Raw genomic sequence first — 24,994 nt, 5'->3', positions numbered from 1 at the left:
ATCCTTATGTACTGAGAATGCTGTGCTGGTGGGAATGTAAATTGCTGCCAGTTTGGAAAATGATATGGAGGTTCCTCAAAAAACTAAAAATAGCACTACCATATGATCCAGCAATCCTACTTCTGGTTGTACATCCCCCCCCCAAATCAAAAAACAAAGCAATGATCTCAAAGAGCTATCTGCACTTCAATGTTCATTACAGTATCATTCACAACAGTCAAGACACAGAAATAACCTAAGTGACCATTAAAGGATGAATGGATAAAGAAGATATGGTATACATATTCAATGGAGTATCATTCAGCCACAAGAGAGAAGAAATCCTGCCATTTGTGACAACATGGACGCAATAAATCAGACCGAGGAAGACAAATACTGCATAGTATCACTTATGTGTGGAATCTGAAACAGAAGACAAAAAGTCAAACCCACACAAATGGACAGTTGTGGTTTTGAGGGGGAGGTAGAAGAAATAGGAGGGAGAGGCTGGAAAAAGGATACAGCCTTCCAGCCATTAGAGGAATAGGTAGGTCTGAGGATCTCATATAAAACATGGGACTACAGGTGGTTTTGTATAACTGAATTTTGCTAAAGGAGCAGAATTTCAATGTTCTCACCAAAAAAGCACAAAAAGGAACCATGTAAGGTGATGGACGTGGTAATGAATTAGATGGGGGAATCTTTCCACAATGCAGATGCATATCAGATCATCATGATGCATACTTCAAATATCTTCTAATTTTGTATGTTAATTACACATCAATAAAACTTAAAATTTTAAAAAGATGAATAAGTTCTTGGGATCTAATATACAGCATGGTGATTGTTAACAGTACTGTATTATAGACTCAAGAGTTGCTAAGACAGGTGTTCTTAAATGTTGTCACCACACACATACACACACAGAGTTGTAATTATTGAGGTGATAAATGTGTTAACGAACTTCACTGTGGTAATTATTTCACAATATATATGTGCACCAAATCCTCATGTTGTACACCTGAAAGTGACAAAGTGTTATAGGTCAACTGAATCCCAATAGATTAAAAAAAAAAGACAAGGGTCCTGGGATTGGGGCTGGAATGATCTTCATTTCCCTGGAGACCACTCTTTCTTCTTTCGATCAATTCAAGCTTTACCACTGAGGCAAAATCTATATACTTTCTCTTCCCCTAATCCCTACCAAGATCTTCCATGCCCTACTGCACAATTTGCATATTTTTATGGCAGAGTTAACTTGTGTTATTAGAATCACATATTTATTGGTTATATTTCCTTCCCATGTTTCTATGGGCAATTTGAGGATCAGGATTTTGTCTCATCTATCTACATGTCTTCACAGCTTACCATACAGCTTTATGTATAAATGCATTCAGGTGGATCTGCTAATAAGCACTCAGAAATATAGATATGGAGGCTCAAGAGAAGAAAGGGCAAAGTGTCATGCTTTGAAGGTTGGATTCTGGCTTAGGAGTTACGGTATACTGATTATTAACACCATGGGAATGAATGAGAAAGCCCAGAGATGATATTCAGATGTGGAGGAGGATTTAAATATGGGGACGGGAGGAGGAGTTAGCAAAGGATACTCAGAATTAGGAGCAGAAATGCAGAGTGCAATCCAGCAGAAGCCTAGGAAGAAAAAAAACTATGGAAGGAAAGTGTGGTCATCAGTGTGAAATGCCAGTGAACTCCCAAATAGGATAAAGAACACAAGAGTGGCCACTGGGTGTTCACTGACATTTAATGCACTCGTATTAGGAGCCTGATTAGGTACAAGAAAGACTGTGAACTTTATTTTGACTTTACAGATTTGAAAAATGTATAATGTCAAAATGGTATAAAAATGAACATCAATATACCTTTTATTTTCAAAGTTTTTCTTGTAGTCAAATTGCTGATCATGAGTCTGAAGAGTTGTTACTGCTGTGTTTTTTGTGTTAACAATTTCTGTTCTTTGTTTCCTTACTAGATGTCCTCTTGCAGCTGAAACATACAAGGTCCAGAGTAGCATTAATCAGAATAAAGAAAAAGCCATTACTTAAGTGAATAGAAACAAATTTTTTTTGACAATCAATGTCAGGAAAATGAAATTAAAGAGCCCAAATAGGACAGGTTCATAAAAAATATTGTTCATTAACAAGATTCTTCTATAGCAAGAAAATAATTAAAGTGCCTTTTGCATTAAGGACAGTACTGGGATGAAACTAAAATGAAAGAGATTAGCTAAGTTGTTGAAAAAGACAAACTGTATTCATTTGCTTAAATCTGCTAATAATTACGTCAGCTATTTACAGGAGAAAGCCCCTATTATTTAAGAATATGTTTTGGACTTTTTGGCCAATTATCCTTGGAACCAGATAGATTTCAGAATTCAGCTTTAAACTTTTTTATTTTATAAAGGTAATCCAGAGCAAAAAACACGTATCTTATAACATTCTCCATGTCAGGGCAGCATTCCATAATCAAAAATACAAATATTTCTCCAGAAAACCAATATTTTTACTAGGAGTGATGAAGGACTATAAATATTAGGTCATGTTTCACTGCCAGATGAGTTGTGAAAAACCGTTTCTTCAGTGTTTTATAAATTGTGAAACTGTGGATAAAGAATCTGATTCCAAATTTTAGGGATTTGCATTTTGATGCCGCAGGGAGAAGTTAAGGGCTTTAAAATCCCCGAAGAGATGAGCCCTTACGATTTGACAGACCCGAGACTGGAACAGGAATCTCTCAAATGTTAGTCAGCTATTCTGTCCCCCATGTCAGTGCTCCTCAGAAGGCAGGCTGCAGATCCTAGTGGATCATAAAATGGATTAGTGGGCCAAATCTAGCATCTAAAAATGAAGTGGGATAAGCCAGAACAGAAAATATCAGAGTGCATTGCATGTAGTATGTGTGCATATCAGGTTACACGGGAGAATATAGTTTTTACTATGGAAGTCCACTCAACACGTGGTGGAAGATGCTTCACTGAACCATACCAGGTTCTAAATTTAGTTTCTTATTGAAAAATGGAAAGTGAAATCTAAAGTCTATTGATACATTTTAATAAAAATGTGTAAAGTATTATTATAAATATTTACCTACAGTTAATAGAAAGAAACGGATGCCCTTTAACATAATGAGATTTAATCAAGTGGTCAAACATTGTGGCAAGTGTAACCTTTGGAATAAAGTAGGAAAAGTGTTATTGTCCAATGGATTATAATAATATGATTCCTGAGATCTGTAACTAATTTAATCACTTGTATCTTGCACAAGAGGTCAATTGTATTTCATTGATGCTTGACAGAAAATCTAAAAATTAAATTATTTTATTTAAAACAAAACATTCAAATATTAAAAGTGTCAATCACTGAAGCAATCAGATTTAGATTTAGTATAGAGAAAGCATCAACGTAACCGAGTCTGGAATTAAATACAAAAGCTACATAAGAATGGGGGTTTGAATACAAGATTAGATGTCCATATCTGAACATAACATTAAGTTTTGTTACACGGTGAGACCATCTGAGTGATTACCTGACTGTATTATTATAGCACTCTCTTTTCTTTTCTCCTGTATTTTTTGGTACCTCCTTGAATCCAAGAATCCTCTGACACAGGCTTGAATCAAAATAAGCTTGTCAATGGCTTCCTTTCGCATTAAATTTAACTGTTCCACATGATAATATTTAAGGAACACCTTAAAAGAGTGAAAATAAAATACAGATAAAACCAGGGCACGCCAATGTGAAATAGTCATACGCTATGAAGAACAGATTACATTCTAAATCTTTTTCAGATTTTGGAAATCACTATCTTCTGCTTGTTTGGCCTGGATTTTGCTACATTTTACATTTTTATTCTTGAAGAAAACCTCTCTTTGAGAACAAATATTGTTTAGCAATCATACTGTTCTTTGCAGCCAGTTAACTAGGTTTTGTGTTGACTGGGTCAATAAGAATGGAGGATGGTCAGCTCTTGTATCAGAGTTTTAGCATCATATACTGTGAACAAAACTAGATTTTTATGTTTTCAAAAAGACAACTGTATTTTTCAAATTAAAAAGTCTTACAAATCTAGCTGTAAGACAGAGGACACTTACAGCTATAGAAATTCACTCATCAAATGTTTATTGACACCTGCTGTATGTACTCATCTGCTGAGGATACAAAGGTGAATAAGGCAGGGCACCGTCCTTCAGGGCCTCTCATGTTGTCAGTGGAGGGACTAAGGCAGAGAGATGGCCCCAGACAGAACAACATTCCTGCTAGACTCAGTGGCCCCCACGGAGAAAGGAGGACTGACTTTCAATCATTCTAAAATCGAAATGAATTGAAGAAACGGAGGGGCCTGCAGGCCTGGAGTTATTCTCATTTAAGAGTTTTCAAACTCCCCCAGGAAATAGGAAGATTTTTTTTTTCTTTTAATGGATACATTTACTAATAAAAGTCACCTAAAAGAAAGTTTATTGAATCCACTAAGAAAGTCACTTAAATTCAAATTTAACAGCTGAGTCATAAGAACTGGTAACACTGAAAGCAGAACCCTCTTTGCAGCTCCATGACTTGAAAGCTTGGTACCACAGGCAGGTTAGCATTACAGGGTTTGACGGAATTTAGTTTTAATTTCTATGGGACTCTGGACGCTAATTTATTTAGTCCATTCTACTGTTGACAATTCATTTAAAATTCAGTCTGTTCAAAAAGGTCATCTTTTTTTATTATTTTTTTTGTGCAGCATTAGAAATGTTTCTGTATTGAATACTTTTATTCATCTTAATGAGTTGGAAAAGGTGAAGTGGAAAAATACAAACAGCTTTAAAATGCTACTTAAATACCATGTAGGACTGGAACTGCAAAAGGCCCTTTTTACGAGTTAAAACTCCATTTGAAGTTAGGCATGTGTTTCAGGCCATAAATTGTGAGATTTCAGCCTGACAAAATTCATCTTTGTGATCATCTAAAAGAAAATGGTATAAGTAAGATACACATCTTTTTTAGTGCTCAGAATTTCGCCTTGCTAACTACTGAAGTAAATATGGATTACTGAATATGTAAGACACTTGGTCTAAGATAAATATTTTTTAAAATCCCTTAAATTGTTAAGGAGTAGCTTCTTTTGTAAACATGAAAATTCTCTCCCGTATCTTCCACCCCTAGACACGACTAATGTGGACGTTTGTTTCAGTCAATATGGCTGACAGTGGTTATTCTTGAAGGTCAGTCTCTGAGGACTTTTCTTTAGATTGACTCTTTTCTCAATCCTCCCCCCAATGATATATTCAGTGTAGCCCTAAGGCCTGGTACCCTCTTTATTTCCTTATCCCCATTTTGTAATGCTTTGAGGCTATCTGAGGAGCCTAATGCATCCTTTCTCCAAGCAGCCACCTATCTTACTTCCATACGCAAAATCTGTTACGATTTTTTTTCTTCATTCTCTAAGTGATTAAATAAGCTAAAATCTCTCCGGTCTCAACATAAACATAAACACAGTGATAGCCAAACCCTTATAGCAAGTCTACTAACAATGGTGAATATTTTGCTCCAGATAAATTTGAAGTTTACAACAGAAGCAGATTTGAGAATTAGGAAAAAAAAATATTAGGATCCTGTTCAGATCATTATGATTTTCTACAGAATATATTCTGTATATATTATATGATATTAATATATATTAACACATTCTGAATATTTATAGACTATATTTGTGGTGATAAAAAAGAGAATATATCTCAGTATGTTTTTAATACTACTTGAAATGAAATGCACTCACTCTAAATTTCATCTTTTTATTTTTGGATAAATCTTCAAGAGAAACTTTTCTCGAATTTCTTAAAAGAAACCTTTATGACAACAAAGTGTTTAATTCTGCTGAAGAAGAAAATCTTTATGAATGTGTCAACTTAATTCCCTAGTTTAAGCTAGAGCTTCTGTAACATAAAAAAGCCACAATATTTTCAAGCACTGGAAAATGTTATAATTCTCAGTAAATCCAACACATTTACAATTATTATTTGTCCTTGAAAATTACATGCAAACATTACTTTCGTTTTTCCAAGAGCCCAGTTATCCAGACCAGCTTTTTCCAAAATGGTGGCACAGGTGTCAGGGCTCACTGGGGGTTCTTCATTCCACTTGTAGCAGAGAACATGGTACCTTCGAGTGGGAGAAAGTGCTGGTTAGTATTTCATAAAGTTTCCATGCCTCAGTAGCCTGGTGGATACTTGACAGTTCTGTGCAGGGAAGAAAGAGATTCCCAGACTCAATGCACAGGACCCTTCTCAGAATCCTAAAGTAGACTGACACAAATCCAGACCAATTCGTTTGTATAGATTTGAGCATTGTTTTCTCAGTTTAGTGATTACTTTTCAACACTGATCACTGAAATCTCCCACAAAAACTCCATCACTAAAAAAGAAAAAAAAAGTTAGTGGGGTATTTTAAGAGGAACAGCATTTTTCTGGGTACTAAAAGCAGAAGGATTGCAGTGGCAAGAAGCAAAGGGAAATATTTCATTTTTTCACCTTCACAAAAACATTGGAAGCTGATCTTAAAATTGGATGAAGGAGTTTAATTCTCTGCAAACCTCCTACTACTGTATACACACCATCGAGCACTGTCCTTTGAGGTACACTTTGTGTCTCACTGGAGGTTTTCTCTATTGGTTTAATACATCAGTAATTGAGGGGAAGAAGTGAGTTAAGGGGTTAATGCAGGAGAAAACTGAAACAGGCCACCAGGTGAATTACAGAAAGAAAAACCAGTTGACCATGGTCAATAATCTTGTGCAGTTTTCTAGGGTTTCCAACATGCCCTTATTTAATTTCTTGGTGCAGGATTAACCTGCTGATCCAGAGGAAACAAAGCATCAAGTTTTGGTAGGTTCTGAATTTCAAAACAGAGGCCATGTGTGTGGAAGAGTGAGGTGGCATGGTCAGGAGAGCTGAGTTCTGATCCTAGAGACTAATTACCCGTGTAAACATGGACACATCACAGAACCTCTGTAAATGTCAATTTCTTCATCTAAAAATGAGCCTGTAGATAAAACCTCTAAAAAGAACACACTCCAGCTCCACCAAGTTTCATCCTTGATAAACGTGCAGATGAACTCTTTTCTGTTAGGCTCTTTGGAGAATCCTGGCCTAGAATGGTCTAGAAAGAAGTGATGGTCATAGCTTTTGTCATCTGTGCAAATAACCTCAGGGAGTGCCCTTGACGTCCCCTCATCCTTTAGGCCTGCCAACTTGAGGACTAAACTTGCTTGTGGACACGTTGTGACTGAGGAGCTACTCTACCCTTCCAGCCTCCCAACTATCTCCTGGTTTTACTTCTTTGCAGATCCAGCCAGGATCTCGTGGCTCATCATATGAGCAACCCTTCTTCTCATGCTCCCTCTCTTGGTCTTTTGTCGCACATGCTCTGCAAACACACAAACCTGGACCAGCCAATCATTGTTCTCTGCCCTCCTGTCAGGCCTTGGAGATCTGCCAGAGAAAAATCATTCACAGCATGCTCCCCTATGACCTTGTGGCTTCCTGAGTCAGCCGAGTCCACAAGGACACCAAGAATCCTGATTGGTGTCCACAACTACTTTCCTCACTCAATCCTCACAACTGTTTCATCTCTCCTGTCCTGTTCAAATCTCCCACCTGCCCCTGCCCTCCGCGCTGCTCTCAGCAGATAAATGTGTCTTCTATTTTACCAGAGGCCACCAGATCAAGCTCTACTGGCTTCCTCCCCAGCTACAGATCTGTTTGTCCATTATCGATTCTTCCCTTCTCCTTCAGAGGAGATATCCACTCTCCATCTGCCTGTGTTCTAGAGGTCATCTCTTCCTCCTCTCCTTTTTCAAGCCCTTTTCTCTCTTCTGGTGCCTTCCATTTAGTTCAAGACAAACCCTCTAAGTATGTCTCACCTGAAACGATTCTCTGTAGCCCACCCACTTCACAGAGAAGTTGAAAGATTGCTTAAAATAATTGTCTCCATTTCTCTACTTCCCATTAATCAGCAGCTCCTGGAATCTGATTTAATCACATAGTAATAAGGACTCTTATTTAATCACATAAAGATCTTTTAGTGATGAACTCTAAAGGGATGTCTTCCATCATAATCCTAAGTGTTGTTTTCTGCATTTGCTATTGTTGACCCTTTTCTCTGTCTTGAGTATCCCCACGTTTGCATCCCACCTTGCCTCCCTGCTTATCCCCCTCCCCCCATCAGTCTCCCTGACATGCCTCATATTTAGACGTTCTGCTCAAATGCAAGTGTTCTCCAATGTCCCATTTCTTTCTGAGCTCTCTCCACAGGGGTCTCATCTACATGCGGACTGGATGATTCCTAAATCTTCATCTGTGGCCCTCTTTACACAAACTCTGAACACATCACTTCTGACTGCCTGCTTTGCTCCCCCACCTGGTTATCTCACAGACACTCCAATTCATCACCTTGCCTTTCCTCTGCTAGTTCCTACCTCTGAGAATGATGTCACTATTTTTTTCAAAGGTGATAAAAATCTGTGTGTCATCCTAGATTCTTCCCTATTCTCCACTCAGTGTATCCATCAAGCTTAAGAATCTCTCTGAAATCCATTTCTTTCTCTCTATTCCTACAGGCATTGCCTTGAACTTACTTATCATCACTTCTCAACTTGACTTCCATAATTGCCTTCCAACTGGTTATGTCTGTTCTCACTCCCCCTCCCCCAGGTCTGTCTGAATTGTCTTAATAAGATGAAAATCTGATCAGGCCCTTTCCCGACTTGGAAGGCTCTGAGAAAACCCAAGCTCTAAGCCGTGATGGCAAAAACAGGTGCTTTCAAAGGCTAGGCACATAACATAGGTAAGTTGGAGAGCAGTGGAAATGTAGGAAATGCAAAGGTTATACCTGCCAAAAAGCAGTCATTTAAAATTAGGTGACATGTATGAAGACCAGCATGAGAACTCCCTCCCTCCTCTGTATCCCTGCCTGCCTTCCCAGTCTTACCTTCTGCTCTTTTCCGTGGGCAGCCTGAGCTCTGGTAATAAAAAATTATTTAAAATTATGCCAGAAGGCCATGTTTGCTCATGCCTCTATGCCTTTGTATGAGACTTCCAAGTCGGGAAAGGACATGATCCGATTTTCATCTTATTAAGTGTTGTGTTATTTGTATGTGTTATTCTCTCTGTCTGTATGTCCTTGATCCTCCCTGCTCGTTCCTTTAAGGAAGATCGACTCTTCCGATATTCTAGACACTCTTTCTCATGCATCTTCAATGAAGAGACTAACTGGGCTAACTGACAGTCTCCTCCCCTGTGTTAGACGCACTGACTGCTGTCCACACACACCTGGAGCTTGTGGATACTAGTTCTCAGGGGTGTCCCCATGGGCTCCTGCTCCTGCCGGGAGAGTTGTGTCTGCTGCCAGACCCGTGTCTGCCAGCTGCGCTTGGAGGTGACAGGATTCAAAACCGTATGGCGCAAACGGATGAAATATGAGTGAGGAAAGCCAGAGAGTTGTTTCTACACAACTGCATCAAATGCTTTGGTAAGACTTCAGAAAGAAGTGGTCTAAAGCTATTACAAAGGGTTGAGGAGAATCTTAAGAATCAAGAAATAGTCAGCCCTGTGATTGTTTCACAAGTTATCTTCAACTTCCTGCTTCACCTCAAGAAACATTAACTAGAAATTGCAAGTCAGGGATTATTGGTAACTCATGTAAGGAAGAGTCACTACGGGGTACTTGGGTAGCTCGGTCGGTTAAGTGTCTGGCTCTCGGTTTTGGCTCTGATCGTGATCGCAGGGTTAGGAGATGGAGCTCCACATGGGGCTCGGTGCTGACAGCACGGAGCCTGCTTGGGATTCTCTCTTTCTCTGCCCCTCCTCTGCTTGTGTTCTCTCTCTCTCAAAATAAATAAATACACTTAAAAAAAAAAGAGTCAATAAACTCCAATTCATGGAACTTTTATTCAAAGAAAAAAACTGAGCCTGTATCAAAAGGCTGAAAAACGAATAGATGTTCATGTTCCAAGTTAAAATGTGATATTTATAGTATATATTTATATATGACTTTTATGATTCTCTGCTTTATCTGAATTTCTACTATAATCTAAGAAGTCTTCCCCTTTCCTCCTCACTTCTACCTTCTCTATGTCATGCTTTCAGAGTGCCCTGTGTATACTTTTATTAAAAATATCCACTACTCTCTCATTCACTTCATAAATATTTATGGAGTGCCTACTATGTGCCAGGCACCTTTGTAAGTGCTGGGGATGGAGCTGTGAACACAGTACCCTTGTCCCTGGAGTTTACATTACGTCGTATGATAATGTAATTAGGTCCTTGTTTCCACAGCTAGTCTGTGAGTTTGTTAACATCAGAAGCTCTTTCATTGTTCTTTGGATCTTTAATCTTTGGGATAAGATTTGGGTTAATCTTTTTTTCAAGGACTAGAACGTAGTGGGTGCTTAATTAAATGTCTGCTGAAGGTCTAATGACCTGCCTCTGGGACTTGCTGTGGAAATAAACATGTAGGTAGACCAGTTGCACTGGGAAAGCCCCCAGACTCTTGCTTTGCTGCATCCCTTGTTTTAAAGACTTGCTTTAAAGGCAACATACTGGCTGCTGCTTTGTTTTTTATGGACTAGCTTCATGACTTATGCTGTGGGATTCAAGACCACGGCACTGTAGGTAATAAGCAATTTGGGGAGCTTGGGGCTGAGGAAAGAATAATGAAAATAATATAGCTAATACGTATTGATGACATTTGGGTCTATCAATAAACTTCATATATATTATTTAATTTAATGCTCATAACCATATACAGAGTAGATACAGTTATCATCCCTACTTGCAGATAAGAAAGACTGAGGCTTAAAGCTTATAGAAGTTACTCGAAGTAACTTTGAACAAAGTCACACATTTAGATGTGACAGAATTGGGGTTTGAACTTGGGCTTTCTGATTTCAAAGTGTGTGTACTTACCTACTTCACTATACTACTGTCTTCAATACGTTCTGGTTGACTTGGAGTTCTGGTAGCCAAACCATTGTGTATAGGTGTCTAGTGGAAAAATGGAGCTCACTATGGTAGCTTCTTAGTATAAGAGTTCATTTGAAATAGCTACAGCAAAAACCCTGTGCAAAGTAATTCCATATTGTGTCTCTTCTTGTAAGATTATTTCTTTGTCACAAAACAGAAGAGTTTATCTACAACAGAACAAAGAATCTGATGAATTTTGCATCATACAAGAAGGGTTGGTCAAAGGCTAAGACAGGACAGAGGAGAATTATGTAGTCCTATTTACACCTCCACAGGGCCTTTGCAAATTGTTCTGCCTCCTAAGAATCTATGCCAGTTTAGATGAAAGCTTTCAAATTAGTGACAGAGAAAAGGTTTAGTCTTTTATTTCTGGGACTTCCTGTATTTAGAACAGCTGCACATATTCTCTGTATACTGAGTTTTTTTTCCTTCCTCATTTATCATGCAGTAATTTGCTATTTTATATAGCATGGGACTTTGAAATACATTTATAAATTTAATCTCACTTCTGACCTGCCAAATAAGCGATTTTCAACTGTAATATTGTCAAAAAGTAGGTTTAGTCCTCTTTACTGTCCATATTGTAAAACCAAGGAGAACTGAAACGGTAAGTTCACTATGTCATTCAAGGCTCTCTGTACATAATTTTTAACCTGATCAGTTTTCCTATTTTATCTTCTGTCAATTTCTGTCACTTCACTAATACCTACTGTGCTAATCCCAGCAAATCCAACCAAGTCCCTCTAGCTTTTGACATGCCAAACGGTACAGTGAGAAAGACCTTTCCTGTCTTTTCCACAAACTGTACCTACCATCAGATTCCAGTTTGAACCTTCTTTCCTAATATTCTCTCTTATCAGCCCTCCTGGACATAAATTTATCTCTTCTGACCTCTTGCACTGTGTATACCATTCACTTGGATCTTGGTACTTATTACCCTGCATTGCTTATTAACTTTCCATGCCTGTGACTTTGAAAATTTTAACTGGGAGCGTCAATTCTCGAGGTTTAAGACAGTTTTAAAATGTGGTGTCCTCTGCAATGCTTAGCACAGTACTTTGCACATAAAGAAAAGGTCACTGAAATTCCATGGTAGTTATAGTAATATTATATTAATATTGTTTATTTAATTAAAAAAAATTTTAATGTTTATTTATTATTTTTGAGAGACAGAGAGACAGAGCATGAACAGGGGAGGGGCAGAGAGAGAGAGAGAGGGAGAAACAGAATCCGAAGCAGGCTCCAGGCTCTGAGCTATCAGCACAGAGCCTGACACAGGGCTCGAACCCTGAAATTATGACCTGAGCTGAGGTCAGATGTTTAACTGACTGAGCCACTCAGGTGCCCCAAAATTTATTTCTTAAAAAACAAGCTAGGCAGTAATTACTTACTGAATTCCTGAATTCTTTCACTTGATCTTAGCCAAAAGACTGAGAAATAATACCTGAATTCTTTTAAACATTTTTTAAAAAATACCTTTTGTTTCTTTGCCAGTGGGTCAAAAGGGTGAGGGGAGGCAAAAACTACTACAGATTGCTGAAAAAATGAAAATTTCCAAAAATAATTAGGATTCTCATTTTATTTAGTAAGGGTCTTTTGGTTACCCCAAGTGAAAGAATGCTTGACACAAGGTAAGATGTTTTGTTTTGTTTTGTTTTGTTTTGGGAGGAGGGAGTTAGAAATTTTGTTTTGTTCTTAATCCTAATTTATACACTCTGAAAAAGGCCAGAGAATGTTAGGTTTTACCTGAAAATTGCTAGGTTTTACCTCAAATGCTAGGTTTTACCTGAAAATGGTATTACTATTGAAAATTGAAGCTTCAAATTTAATAGGTAATAGTAATCACAGAATTGATAAATATCAGAAACATGAGCATTTAAAATATTAAATATATAAGGAATATATTGAACCTCTATATCACTATAAATATATTACTTAATAAAATATATTTAATGTATAGCTTAATTCATTTTACATTAATCTCAAATATTAAAAAGGACCTCATACTTGAGTCTTTATGTCTTCTAAATCACTGTTAGACATAATGTCTCATTTGATCCTTATAACAATTCCACTAGGCAGTCATGGCAGATTTATTAAATGAGGAAAATCGTTCTGAATAGGCCAGGTTTTCTCGATCTCGGCACTGTTAACATTTTAGGATGGATAATTATTTGCTGTGGGGGGATCTCCTGTGGATGGTAGGATGCTTAACAGCATCTTTGGATTTTATGCACTAGATGCCAACAACAACCCTCAATCCCACCAGTTGTGACAAACAAAATGTCTCCAGACATTGACAAATGTTCTTTGAAGAGCAAAATTTCTCCCTGTTGAGAATCACTGGTACAGCCCAATGGTCACCCAACCCAGAACCTCTAACTGCTCAGTACAGAAGCTTAGGCCTTTCAATCATACTGCCCATGACATTTATCCCATGTGACCACACAGGATCTCCCAGGTGACAACAGAAAACTCCTAGCCCCAGTTACCTTTTCTTTCAGTACATCTTTTGCAAAAACAAAATGCCTCCCTCCTAGAACACCTAAGTCATTCTCTTCCCTATTTTGCTTCCTATAATTCTTCTGATGAATTTCTCTATAAACTGTACATGGAAACTTGAAAAGAGTTCCACATACCGCTTTATAAAGTTAGCAAAAAGTATCCGATGTGAGTACCCCAGCCTTCGAATTCTTGCTGTTTCCAGAATTCCTGTGTAGCGAAGCTGTAGGAGAACTTTCTCTCTGTCGTATTTTCTTGCCTGACGGTCATTATTTGGTTTGATGCACCGGACAAAATGAGGTTGGCCCACCATCATTTTAGATAACAAATCCATCAGAGAATACTATAATATGGAACAAAAATAAATTTCCCAGTGTAGCATATAAAAATTTAGAAGGTTGCAGGTATTTCTTTTTACTATAAGAAAAAACGCTGAAACCTGGATGTTATACATGTTCACATGAATTCACAGTCAATGGAGGAATATGCATATTAATGAAAATTTTATTTATAGCATATTTTTAAAAATCTGTATTTACTCAAAAATGTAGAGGCAATAACTTGGAACTTAGCCATTAAAAGGTTTCATGTACATTCTTAAAGCAACTTTAATGAATAGATAAAATTCCTTTTGGTATGGTTTGTTAGTAATTATATCCTCTTAGGGAAGCTTGCTGACATACAGTATTTAGGCATACAACTTAATTTCCTCCTTATACCATTAATTTCCTTATTCAACTCTTTCTTTATAGAAAGTATGAAAGTAAACCCATCAATGCCTATCAGAATCATCTCCTAGTTTAAAATAAAGAATGAGAGGGGAACCTGGGTGGCTGAGTCGGTTGAGCGTCCAACTTTGGTTTGGGTTATAATCTCACGGTTTGTGGGTTTGAGCCCCACACTGGGCTCTGTGCTGACAGCTCAGAGCCTGGAGCCTGCTTCGGATTCTATGTCTCCCTCTCTCTCTGCCCCTCCCCTGTTCACACTCTGTCTCTCTCTCTCAAAAACAAATAAACATTAAAAAAATTTTTAAATAAGGAATGAGAAGTTAAAGCAGTTTAATATATAGGACATAGGAGTTACAAAAATAAGCAAATTCATTTAAGTACTCTAATCTGCTCAAGTTCGATAATTTTCTTATTTATTTTAGAATTTTCAAAGTCACATAGATATGAAAATTGTGGTTTTTTTTTTTAATGTTTATTTATTTTTGAGACAGAGAGAGACAGAGCATGAACGGGGGAGGGTCAGAGAGAGAGGGAGACACAGAATCTGAAACAGGCTCCAGGCTCTGAGCCGTCAGCACAGAGCCCGACGCGGGGCTCGAACTCATGGACCGTGAGATCATGACCTGAGCTTAACCGACTGAGCCACCCAGGCGCCCCTGAAAATTGTGTTTTCAGCAATACCTTGTTACAATGGTAGCCAATTACTGGACAACTGAGCATAACATATCAGGATAATCATAGTTCAATTAAAAGTGGAATCTCAGACAGTGAGTATGTTAAAGCCAGCATTGCAATTTATTGGCAAGGTAATGAATGTATGAACACAGGCAGCTGTTGTCAGTTGGATTTCTTTTAGTGTTGGAAATATACAAGCCTAGGGTTATAAAATACCCTGGTGCAAACCAAATACCGGAATTGCACAACTGACAAAGCCTTGGCTTGGCATGGCTTCTTCTTGGGCACTGAAACTCCTGTGTGATCCTCAAACAACTGAGGTTACCACTTTGGAGCCCTTTTCCATTACATTTATATGTGAGCCATCACGTAAACATCTGCCAGGCACTGGGGATACAAAGGTGATATATATGTCACTGGCATTCTGAGCAAGAGCTTGCTACAATTTAAATATTGGTTTTTCTTAGGGACCAAGGCATGGTATTATACTATACTCCTTCTCCACAGAATGAAAAATTACTTTAAAAATATGTTATATACTATACGGAATTATCTTCTATCACTTTTCACTTCAGCCTGAGGATTAAACGATTTTATGAACGAATGGCTTAAGCAGACACACGGTGTTTGATGTCAACAACAGTGGAATGAGAATGGTCTTGGATAACTCACTTAAAAAAAGAAAATAATCTGTGTGTACATATGCTTGGTAATTCAGCTGTGCTGTAGTTCTCATGTAAGGTGAATGGACCAGCTGCAAATGTGAGATATTGAGCATATATGTACACATAAATGTGTGTGTGTGAGCAGATGCTACTCAAAGATGATTAAGCACACACTGTCTGTGAGGAGTTTAGGACTTGAAAATATCTAATAAAACTACCCAGTTATTTTAAAAAATACTTCATGATTCTGTTAGAAAACTGGATGCATTCACCAAACACTTACAGTAAATTTAACCCAATTTCCTCCCCTTCCCCTCCTGTCTTAAATTATACTATTAATAATTTCCAATTTTCAGTTGGCATTTTCTTCCTTTTCTTTGGCTGATTCATATGATTTTATCAAAAGAGATAAATAAGAACTGAAACCAATAATGAGGGCAGAATTATCTAGAATTGTTCAGAACACAGAGGAAGAAAAGGACTCCCTGTCCTTCTCTTCTCCCATATTGTCTAAGGAAGAAAGGCCACCTTGATCCAATGCTAAGGACACAGTGACTGACTTTCTTGGCATGTTACTGTGTTTCCCTGGTGCCCCTACTCCTTGCCCCATGATTATACCAGTTCTATTTTTCTTTTGAGGTTTTCATCTCGTCTATGTGCAGGGAGACATGGAATGGACCTGGATGCTCAGGCTTGCCCCATCTGTCCACCCTAAAATCATCTAGGAGTGGGAAGGAGAATTGGTAGCTATCATAGCATTGAATTAAAAATGCTGTCAGGTTTTATTCTAGTAGAAATGCATTTGGTTCTTTGGACAAATTTTAACCAAGGTATACAAACCTCCATTACGGTGGACTTAGTATGCAATCATTTCATAGGTAAAATATCAAAGCAAACCAATCCATAGCTTTTTGACAGTATTCTCTACTATATTCTGTATCTAACAAATAGTAAATGGAATGTAATGAGAATTTTATTTTGTGAATAGCACTCTGATATTTGTTACTAGTTTTTGATCTGTAAGTCTCATTTGAAACAAATGACATTCTTAAGCACAACACAGCATAATTTAATATCTTACTCTAAAATATGATGCAACTGTTTGTGTTTTCATGTTGGTTGTCTCTATGGCGTGACGTGTGGCTTCTCCAGTTTCACCCTACAGAGACCGAGAAAGACAGTGACGCTTCGTTATCTATTGTACTTTATGATCCACAGGGAGCACGTGGAATTTCCTTTGGGTTATCACAGGCTATGCATTCAAATACATAAAATAACAAAATGTTAATATTTTTACTGTAGGGTAATTGTTTCATCAGCTGCATTGGAATTTTAATTGGTCTTATACAGAATGTGACTATCTCGGACCTTCACTAATATACTTTGAGTTGCTCCTAGCATAATATTAAAATGAGCTATAAAAGAAGAGTTAGGAATATATCATAAATGCATGATTATTTTAGCGGCTAGCAGTAATATGAACATAACATAACTGCTTAAGCAGAAAAGAAAGGTCAAAAAGGAAAAACTAAGGAAAATGATGCTTACTTTTAGGAGCACACAAACATTGCCATTGTAAAGGTTATATTCTTAGACTCACTGTCATGCAAAATGCATTTTCTTACCTTTGTCAAGTTGATTGTTTTTTCTGAGGTCCTCATTTGATAGTTTATTATATTTTTAGTTTTAGAATGTGGCAGATTACCTATGGGAATATGGATAAAATTAATACACTTAATGGCTAGAAGAATTCCCCCATTTACTTAAGTATTAAAATAAACATTGTTGATCCCACAATATTCATCCTTGGTAAAGTATTTATGAGAAATTAAGGGATAAAGTAATATTGCATAAACATTTGTAACAAATTTTAAATTCAGAAAAAAACCCTCCAGCTTGGAGATTAGAAAAAGTACAGGTGAGTGTTGGATTTCTTTTAATTGCTACAGGATATGGTGTGATTCTGACAGAAGGGACAATTTAATTTGTGTGTGTGTGTGTGTGTGTGTGGGTGGGTGGGTGTGTGCATATGTGTGTGTTAAATGGCATCTGAGATTTTCTTGAACACAAAGGTAAACTTTACAAGGGGCCTTAAAAATCATATAGATTATTAAGTCATGAAGTTGTTATAAGAAAATCACGAATGGTTGAGAGCAATGGGTATGTTCAGTCTAACATTCAGAAATCAGTGCACGGTGCAGGTGCTACTTAAGCATGCACAATCCAAGTCCGTGAGAACCCTCTGGAGTAGTGAAAAATTATGGCCATGGGAGCCAGGGAGACCTGGATTTGAATACCAGCTGTGGTACTTAAATTGTGTTTCTCGTGAATCACTTACTTTGTCTCTGAGTTGCATTTTGAAACTACATAATGGGGATAATGCTGTCTCGGCTGCCTCACAGAATGTTGATGACACGTGGAAGTATGTCTGGCACATGGTGGGTGGCTGGAAATGTTAGTTCATCTTCTCTCCTGTACCACCCCCCACCAAGCACAATACACCAACCCACAGTCCAAGAGTTCGTCATCCCAATAGCAATGTTCAAATCTGTCTCCAGAATTCAGTATCACTTCAGAAAGATTATTTCTTTTCACTCTCATTCTTCTAAGTGAGAAACAGAGGCTACACATTTTTGACAAATCTTTCACTTTCTTTGTGGTGGCAAAAGGCTGGCTCTGAGGTGATGATGTGGGATGGGACCCTGCCTGGGATGCGGCTGGCAGTGCCTCTGCTGTGCCGTCTTCCCCCCTCCCTCGTCATCAGGAGAAGTGCTACAACGGGTGTGTGTGCCCGCCTTCATGATGGGCTGCACACCCTTCAGATGTGAAACTTCCGCAGACAGCAGAATGGATAGAGACAGTAACGCATGATCTTCGGAGGGGCAGCTCTGGAATTTCATTTGTTCTTTTTTTTTTTAAGGGAAAGTTTGAGGAAAAAAATTACCAAAATTACTACCGGCTTGAAGACTGCTTGGGAGCATAGTAAGTATACAAAGGACTAGTAGCACATTAATTAGAATAGATCCATTTATGGGGTGCCTGGGTGGCTCAGTGGGTTAGGCATCCAACTTCAGTTGGGGTCATGGTCTCATGGTTCGTGGGGTTGGGCCTTGCATCGGGCACTGTGCTGACGGCTCAGAGCCTGGAACCTGCTTCAGATTCTGTGTCTCCCTCTCTCTCTGCCTTTCCCCCGATCTTGCTCTGTCTCTCTCTCTCAAAAATAAATAAACGTTAAAAAACAATAAAAAAAAAAAGAATAGACCCATTACTTAATAGATACCATTACTTAATATTAGCCAAATAAGAAGTAAAACTTTAAATTTCTCTGAAAACTAAAAAACAAGAGGAAATTTACTAAGGGATTAATAATTTCAATGTAAAAAATTATACACTAGTCATCAAATTCTTTAACAAAAAAATAAATGAAAGCCTTTTAAAAATTCATCAGTGCATATCAACGGAACTAAAATTAGCATAGATCTTAATTTCAGAAAATATATCCACTTTGCCTTTATAGTTGACCTGATAAACCTGTAATAAATCAAGCTAGAGATGTGAGCTGCAAGGAATTGTGGTACATTTCCCCCCAATAATGGCTGAGCTGTATTTCATAGTTAAAGTCATACATGTAAAGGGCCATAGTTATTTTAGAATCTTGGAGACAGCATAACATAGGATTGAAATACCCAGACTTTTAAGCCCACTTCTAAGACTTCCCAGAGGAGTTACATTGGGAAAGCTGCTCAACATTTCTAAGACTCAGTGTCTCATCTATAAAAGTAGTTCGTCCTGAAGTGTTGCTATTAGGAGTTAATGAAAGTACTCAGTACAATGTCTAGCACACTGCAATTGCTAAACAAATTTTATGTATTATTATTGTTGTCATCATTATTATTATGTTTGCATATCTAGGTGAATATGAAACCCAAATGCCTCTGATAGCTTTGAGATTCTGAGTCAATGAAACATCTTTGATTTTGAAGTTCTCATCTCCCTAGCCAACGAGACATGGTTCTGATGATATTCAGAAGACAAAACATAGTATTGAAAACCTGGTTGCATATTTTATAAGGATGAAAAAAATGAGATTAGATGCACAGATGCAGTTGGTGGATACAGAAAGAGATGACTGACTGAAGGGGTGCCTGGGTAGCTCAGTTGACTGAGCATGCAACTTCAGCTCAGATCTCATGGCTCATGAGTTTGAGCCCTGCATTGGGCTCTGTGCTTACAGCTCAGAGCCTGGAGCCTGCTTTGGATTCTTGTCTCTGTCTCTCTCTGCCCTTCCTCTGCTCATTCTCGGTCTCTATCTCTGTCTCTCTATCAAAAATAAATAAATGTTAAAAAAAAACCCTGAAGATGTTTTGCTTCTGGGCATGATAAAATAACACAAATGCATTAACTTAAATAACTAAAAAAACCATACAAAATACATGAGCAATAGTTTTTCTTCCTTTTCATTTTTATTGTAAAATTTACGTAACATAAAATTTAGTATCTTAATCATTTTTAAGTGTACAGTTCAGTAGCATACCTTCATAATATTATGCAACAATCACCACCATCCATCTCCATAACTTTTTTTATCTTGTAAAACTGAAATTTTATACCCATTAAATACCAACTCCCCATTGCCTCCACCTCCAACCCCTGGCAACCACCATTCTGCTGTCTCTATGATTTTGACTGCTCTAAGGAGCTTATATAAAAAGACTCATACCATGTTTGTCAATGTATAACAGTTTTTAAATACTGTGCATGAAGCAGTCCAGGACATTGATCCCTCAGCAAGGGGAAACAAATGAGGTGAGCCCTATGATTACTCCAGCTTTCTGTCTACGAGGTTTTATGCTGTAATGCAAGGGGCGGGGGGAATCCAGGTGAAGAGTATGGAAAATAACAGATGTAACAATAGAAAACAAACAGCAAATGGTGGAGTCAAACCCAACCATATCAATAATCACATTAAATATAAATGGTATGATCACCTCAATTAAAAGGCAGAGATTGTAGACATTTAAAAAAGGAAGGTCCAACTACATGCTGTCTAAAAAAAAAGTTTAAATATAAACACAAAACTAAGTTGAGGTTGAAAGTATAAAAAAAGATATACCATTCAACCACTAGTCATAAGAAAGCTGGAGTCTCCATATTAATATCAGGCAAAGTAGATTTCAGAGCAAAGAATATTACCAAGGATAGAAAGGGACATTTAATAATAAATAAAGGGGTCCACTGATCAAGAAGATATAATAATTCTAAATGTTTATATGTCCAATAAAAGATCTGAAAAATACATGAAACAAAACCTGATAGGAATGAAAGAAAAAATAGATAAATTGACAATTATAATCAGATATTTCAAAACTCCTCTTTCAAGAACTGGTAGAACCAGGAGACAGACAACCAGTAGGGATACAGAAGACTTGAGCATTGACCAACACTATCAACCAAGCTGACCTAACTGACATTTATATAACTCTCCATCCAACACAGTGGACTACACATTATTTTCAAGTATAAATGAAATGTAAAACAAGGTATACCATCTTCTGGGCCATAAAACATATCTCATTAAATTTAAATGGATTAAATAATATAAATAATGCGTTCTGAGCACTATGGAATTAAATTAAAAGGCTACAACACAAAGATATGGAAAATACCAATATTTTTAGAATTTAAATATAATACTTACAAATAATCGATGTAAGTACTTATATTAGAAAAGAAGAAATGTTTTCTTAAATCAATTACCTAAGTTCTCACCTTAGAAATTTGAAAAAGAAGACAAAATAAAACCCAAAATAAACAGAGGAAAGGAAACAAAAATGACAAAAGCCAGAAAGAAAAAAAGCAAGAAAGCAAGCAAGCAAGAAAGAAAGAAAGAAAGAAAAAGAAAGAGACATCAACAAAATAGAAAGCAAAGCCAAGGGAGAAAATCAATGAAACTATATACTATTTGCTAGCTCTTTGAGAAGATCAATACAATTGATAAATATCTAGAAAATCTATCAAGAATAAAGTGAAAGACAACACAAAAGATCCATATCGGGAATGAGAGTGCTGATAAAACTTCAACATTTATAGATATTAAAGAATAATAAGGGAACATTATAATCAACTTTATGTCAATAAATATGACTACCTAGATGAAATAAATTTCTTAAAAGACACAACCTACTATAAAGCTCATTTAAAAAATTAGATAACTTAAATATCCTTATATCTGTTAACAAACTGATTGAATTTGTAGTTAAAAACCTTCTCACAGAAACTCTTCAGGCCCAGATGGCTTCACTGATGAGTTTCACAAAGGAATTTAGAAATAAATAATACTCTTCCTGAAAACTGAAGAGGAAGCAATACTTCTAACCCATTCTATGAGGCCAGTATTACTCTGATCCCAAAATTAGAAAAAAATTACAAGAAAACAATAGCCCAATATCCCTCATGGACATAGATGCAAAAATTCTTAACAAAATGTTAGCAAATTGAATCTAGCCATACATAAACGTCCAATGTATCATGACCATGTCAGGTTTTTCCCAGGAATAAAAAGTTGGCATAACATTCAAAAATCAATCAATGTAACTCACCATATTTATAAATTAAAAAATAAACAAACGAATGATCATCTCAATAGATACAGGAAAAGCATCTGACAAAATTCAAAGATGTATACTTGATAAATATTCAGAAAACTAGGAATGGAAAGAACTTCCTCCTACTGATAAAGGACATCTATGAAAGACCTACAGCTAACATCATAGTTACTGGGGAAAAACTGAGATCTCCCTCTGAGATCAAGAATAAGGCTGGAATGTTTACTCTTACCACTTATGTTCAATATTGCATTGGTGAATCTACCCAGGGCAGCCAGGCAAGATGAAGACATGCAGAAGAAAGGGCAAACTTTTTCCACAGATGACATGATCATCTACATCGATGATCTATATAGATCATTCTATATAAAATTTACCAAAAAAAGCTACTCTAATAAATGAATCTAGCAACATTGTAGGGCAAAAGATCACTGCAGAAAAATCAACTGTATTTCTCTATACTAGCAACAAACAGAATTTGAAATAAGTTACCGTTTATAATAGATGAAATCTGATATACTAGCAGATAATCTGACAAAAGATATGCAAGACTCACACACACTGAAATCTACAAAGTATTACAGAGAGAAATTAAAGAAGACTTAAATAAATGGAGAGCTATATTGGGCTCCCTGATTGGAAGACTTTCTCAAGATCACTGTAACCCAAAGATTTCTGTAGGATGATCCAATATGGCTGTTGTTATGGGCTTGAATTGTGTCCCTCCAAAATTAATATGTTGAATTCCTAACCCCAATCCTCAATATTGTGAAGATACGAATTAGACTAAAATTAATTTATAGCTCCAGGTACATCCTAATCAAAGTCTCAACAGGATTTTGGGTAGAAATTGACAAGCTTATTCTAAAATTTATATGGAAAAGCAAAGGAGTTATAATTGCCTCGACAACTGTGAAAAAGAACAAATTGGGTAGCTTATACCACCTGATTTCAATTATTTTTTATAAAGCTACAGTAATCAAGAAGTGTAGTATCAGTGCGACACAATAGAAAGTCCAGAAATAGATCTATACATATATAGTCAATTGATTTTCAACAGGCTGTCCAAGCAATTTAATGGGGGGAAGAAGAAAGAAGAATCCTTCCAACAAATGGTGCTAGAACAACTGGACAGGGGTCAGGAGGAGTGGTAGGAAGGATTACAGAGTCACAAGGAAAAATGATCGGGGATGATGAATATGCTTTTGGTTTTACAGGTGTTTATATATGTCAAAACCTCATCTTGTTTTACTGTCTAAACATATGCTATTTATTGTATGTCAGTTATACCTCAATAAAGCCATAAAAAGAAATGCAAAATAATAAAACAAAATCTGATAAATAAAAACCAACCCAAACCACATTTTTACCTACTTAAAAGCAAATGCAAGCATGTCTATGGATGTAAGTTTTTAATCAATAAGGCAAATCTCACTAAACCTGTAGAGTCTTAAAGTACCACCCAAAAGCCACCCAGTCCTGAAACAGAGGTGATTTTGAACTCTTCAGAAATCAGCATATTCTTCTAGTGAGTAGCTAAAGTACCATCATATTTTCTGGCTAGTGCTTCAAATACTTTGCTTTAATGCAAACCTAGTTTGTTTACATTCCTTTTTACATTTTCTTCAGACAATCTGGACAGGAAATATTAATAAATGTGTATTTAGTGAGCTGAAAACAAACCAACATAAACAATGGAGGATTATACTCATGAAAATCACAGTCAGAAACTACTTGATTGGGCCTGAGGAAGCTTCTCAGTTAAAGGAAACTGCCTTGGGGCACCTGGGTGGCTCAGTCGGTTAAGCAGCCGTCTACAGCTCAGGTCATGATCTCGCGGTCTGTGAGTTCGAGCCCCGCATCGGGCTCTGTGCTGACAGCTCAGAGCCTGGAGCCTGCCTCTGATTCTGTGCCTCTCTCTCTCTCTCTGCCCTTCCCTGCTTGGTCTCTGTTTCTCTGTCTCTGTCTCTCAAAAATAATAAACATTAAAAAAATTTTTTTTTAAAGGAAACTGCCTTAGCTTACCTGTTTTTGTCAGAGGGTGACTGACCAGTTGCCGAATTATGCTGTTTTCGGATGATCTCAAAAGCAGCACAATATCTGTTGGAAGAGTGTCTCTATTTTTAGCTAAGAACCCACTTGCATTATAGAGGACCTGTTGATAAAGTATGTTATCATCAGTATCACAACCAACATCATCCTCATTGTCATCGTCACTATCATCAGCAGCAGCAGTAGCAGCAGAATCATCAGTTGGTATTTACTGAGAATTTCCTCTGTGCTGAGCAACAGGTATACAAAGATTTATAATGGTAGTCCGTTACCACTTGGTTGGAAAAGCAACCTTCTCCAGGTTTACACTCTATTTTGTCAGAGAAAAATTTGCGTCTTGCTGATTTTATTTGGGTTGGAATGATAAAAGAGGTCTGATTCCTCTTGTTTATTATGTTGGAAATTTGGCACTTTCTCCTGTTGGGAGGGAGAGAGACAAAGGCTGCAGTGGACAGAGACCCACCTCAAGTTTGAAAAAGGCAGTTTATAGAAAAGGCTGTCAGCTATCATTAAAAGAATGAAAAAGTAGGTTCCCGTTGGCAGCCAATGTCACCCAAAGCCAGATTTTAGGATTAGAAACATGGTGCTTTGAAGCTTGTCTCTTTCTTTTCTTTCTTGTTTTCCCTTAGTTTCTTAATACAAATTCCTCTAGAAAAACTACAACAATGTGTTTGTCAAACTAGGAGAAGGATTTTTTTTTTTAACCTTTGCAGGATATATGCTAGGGGTAGATGCCCTGGAGTGGGAGTAGCTGGCAGTGGATCA

At 37.2% G+C, this 24,994-nt stretch overlaps 1 protein-coding gene across 8 annotated transcripts in view; it reads right to left on the bottom strand.

Moving 5' to 3' along the window:
- Window positions 1-24,994, bottom strand: part of MYO3A (myosin IIIA) — a 242,757-nt gene that overhangs the window by 41,051 nt on the left and 176,712 nt on the right. For all 8 annotated transcript variants that reach the window (XM_007081307.3, XM_042991254.1, XM_042991256.1 and 5 more), the window contains exons 22-28: window positions 24,203-24,332; window positions 17,198-17,277; window positions 16,654-16,731; window positions 13,642-13,847; window positions 6,032-6,143; window positions 3,526-3,688; window positions 1,863-1,986 (exon numbers count right to left, since the gene is read on the bottom strand). In XM_007081307.3, coding sequence (XP_007081369.2) covers window positions 1,863-1,986; window positions 3,526-3,688; window positions 6,032-6,143; window positions 13,642-13,847; window positions 16,654-16,731; window positions 17,198-17,277; window positions 24,203-24,332 — 893 coding nt within the window. The remainder of the gene's footprint in view (window positions 1-1,862; window positions 1,987-3,525; window positions 3,689-6,031; window positions 6,144-13,641; window positions 13,848-16,653; window positions 16,732-17,197; window positions 17,278-24,202; window positions 24,333-24,994) is intronic.

This window comes from Panthera tigris, chromosome B4 (assembly GCF_018350195.1).
Source record: "Panthera tigris isolate Pti1 chromosome B4, P.tigris_Pti1_mat1.1, whole genome shotgun sequence".
Taxonomy (NCBI): domain Eukaryota; kingdom Metazoa; phylum Chordata; class Mammalia; order Carnivora; family Felidae; genus Panthera; species Panthera tigris.
Note: the sequence above shows the minus strand (reverse complement) of the source record. Positions and strands in the feature narration are given on the sequence as shown.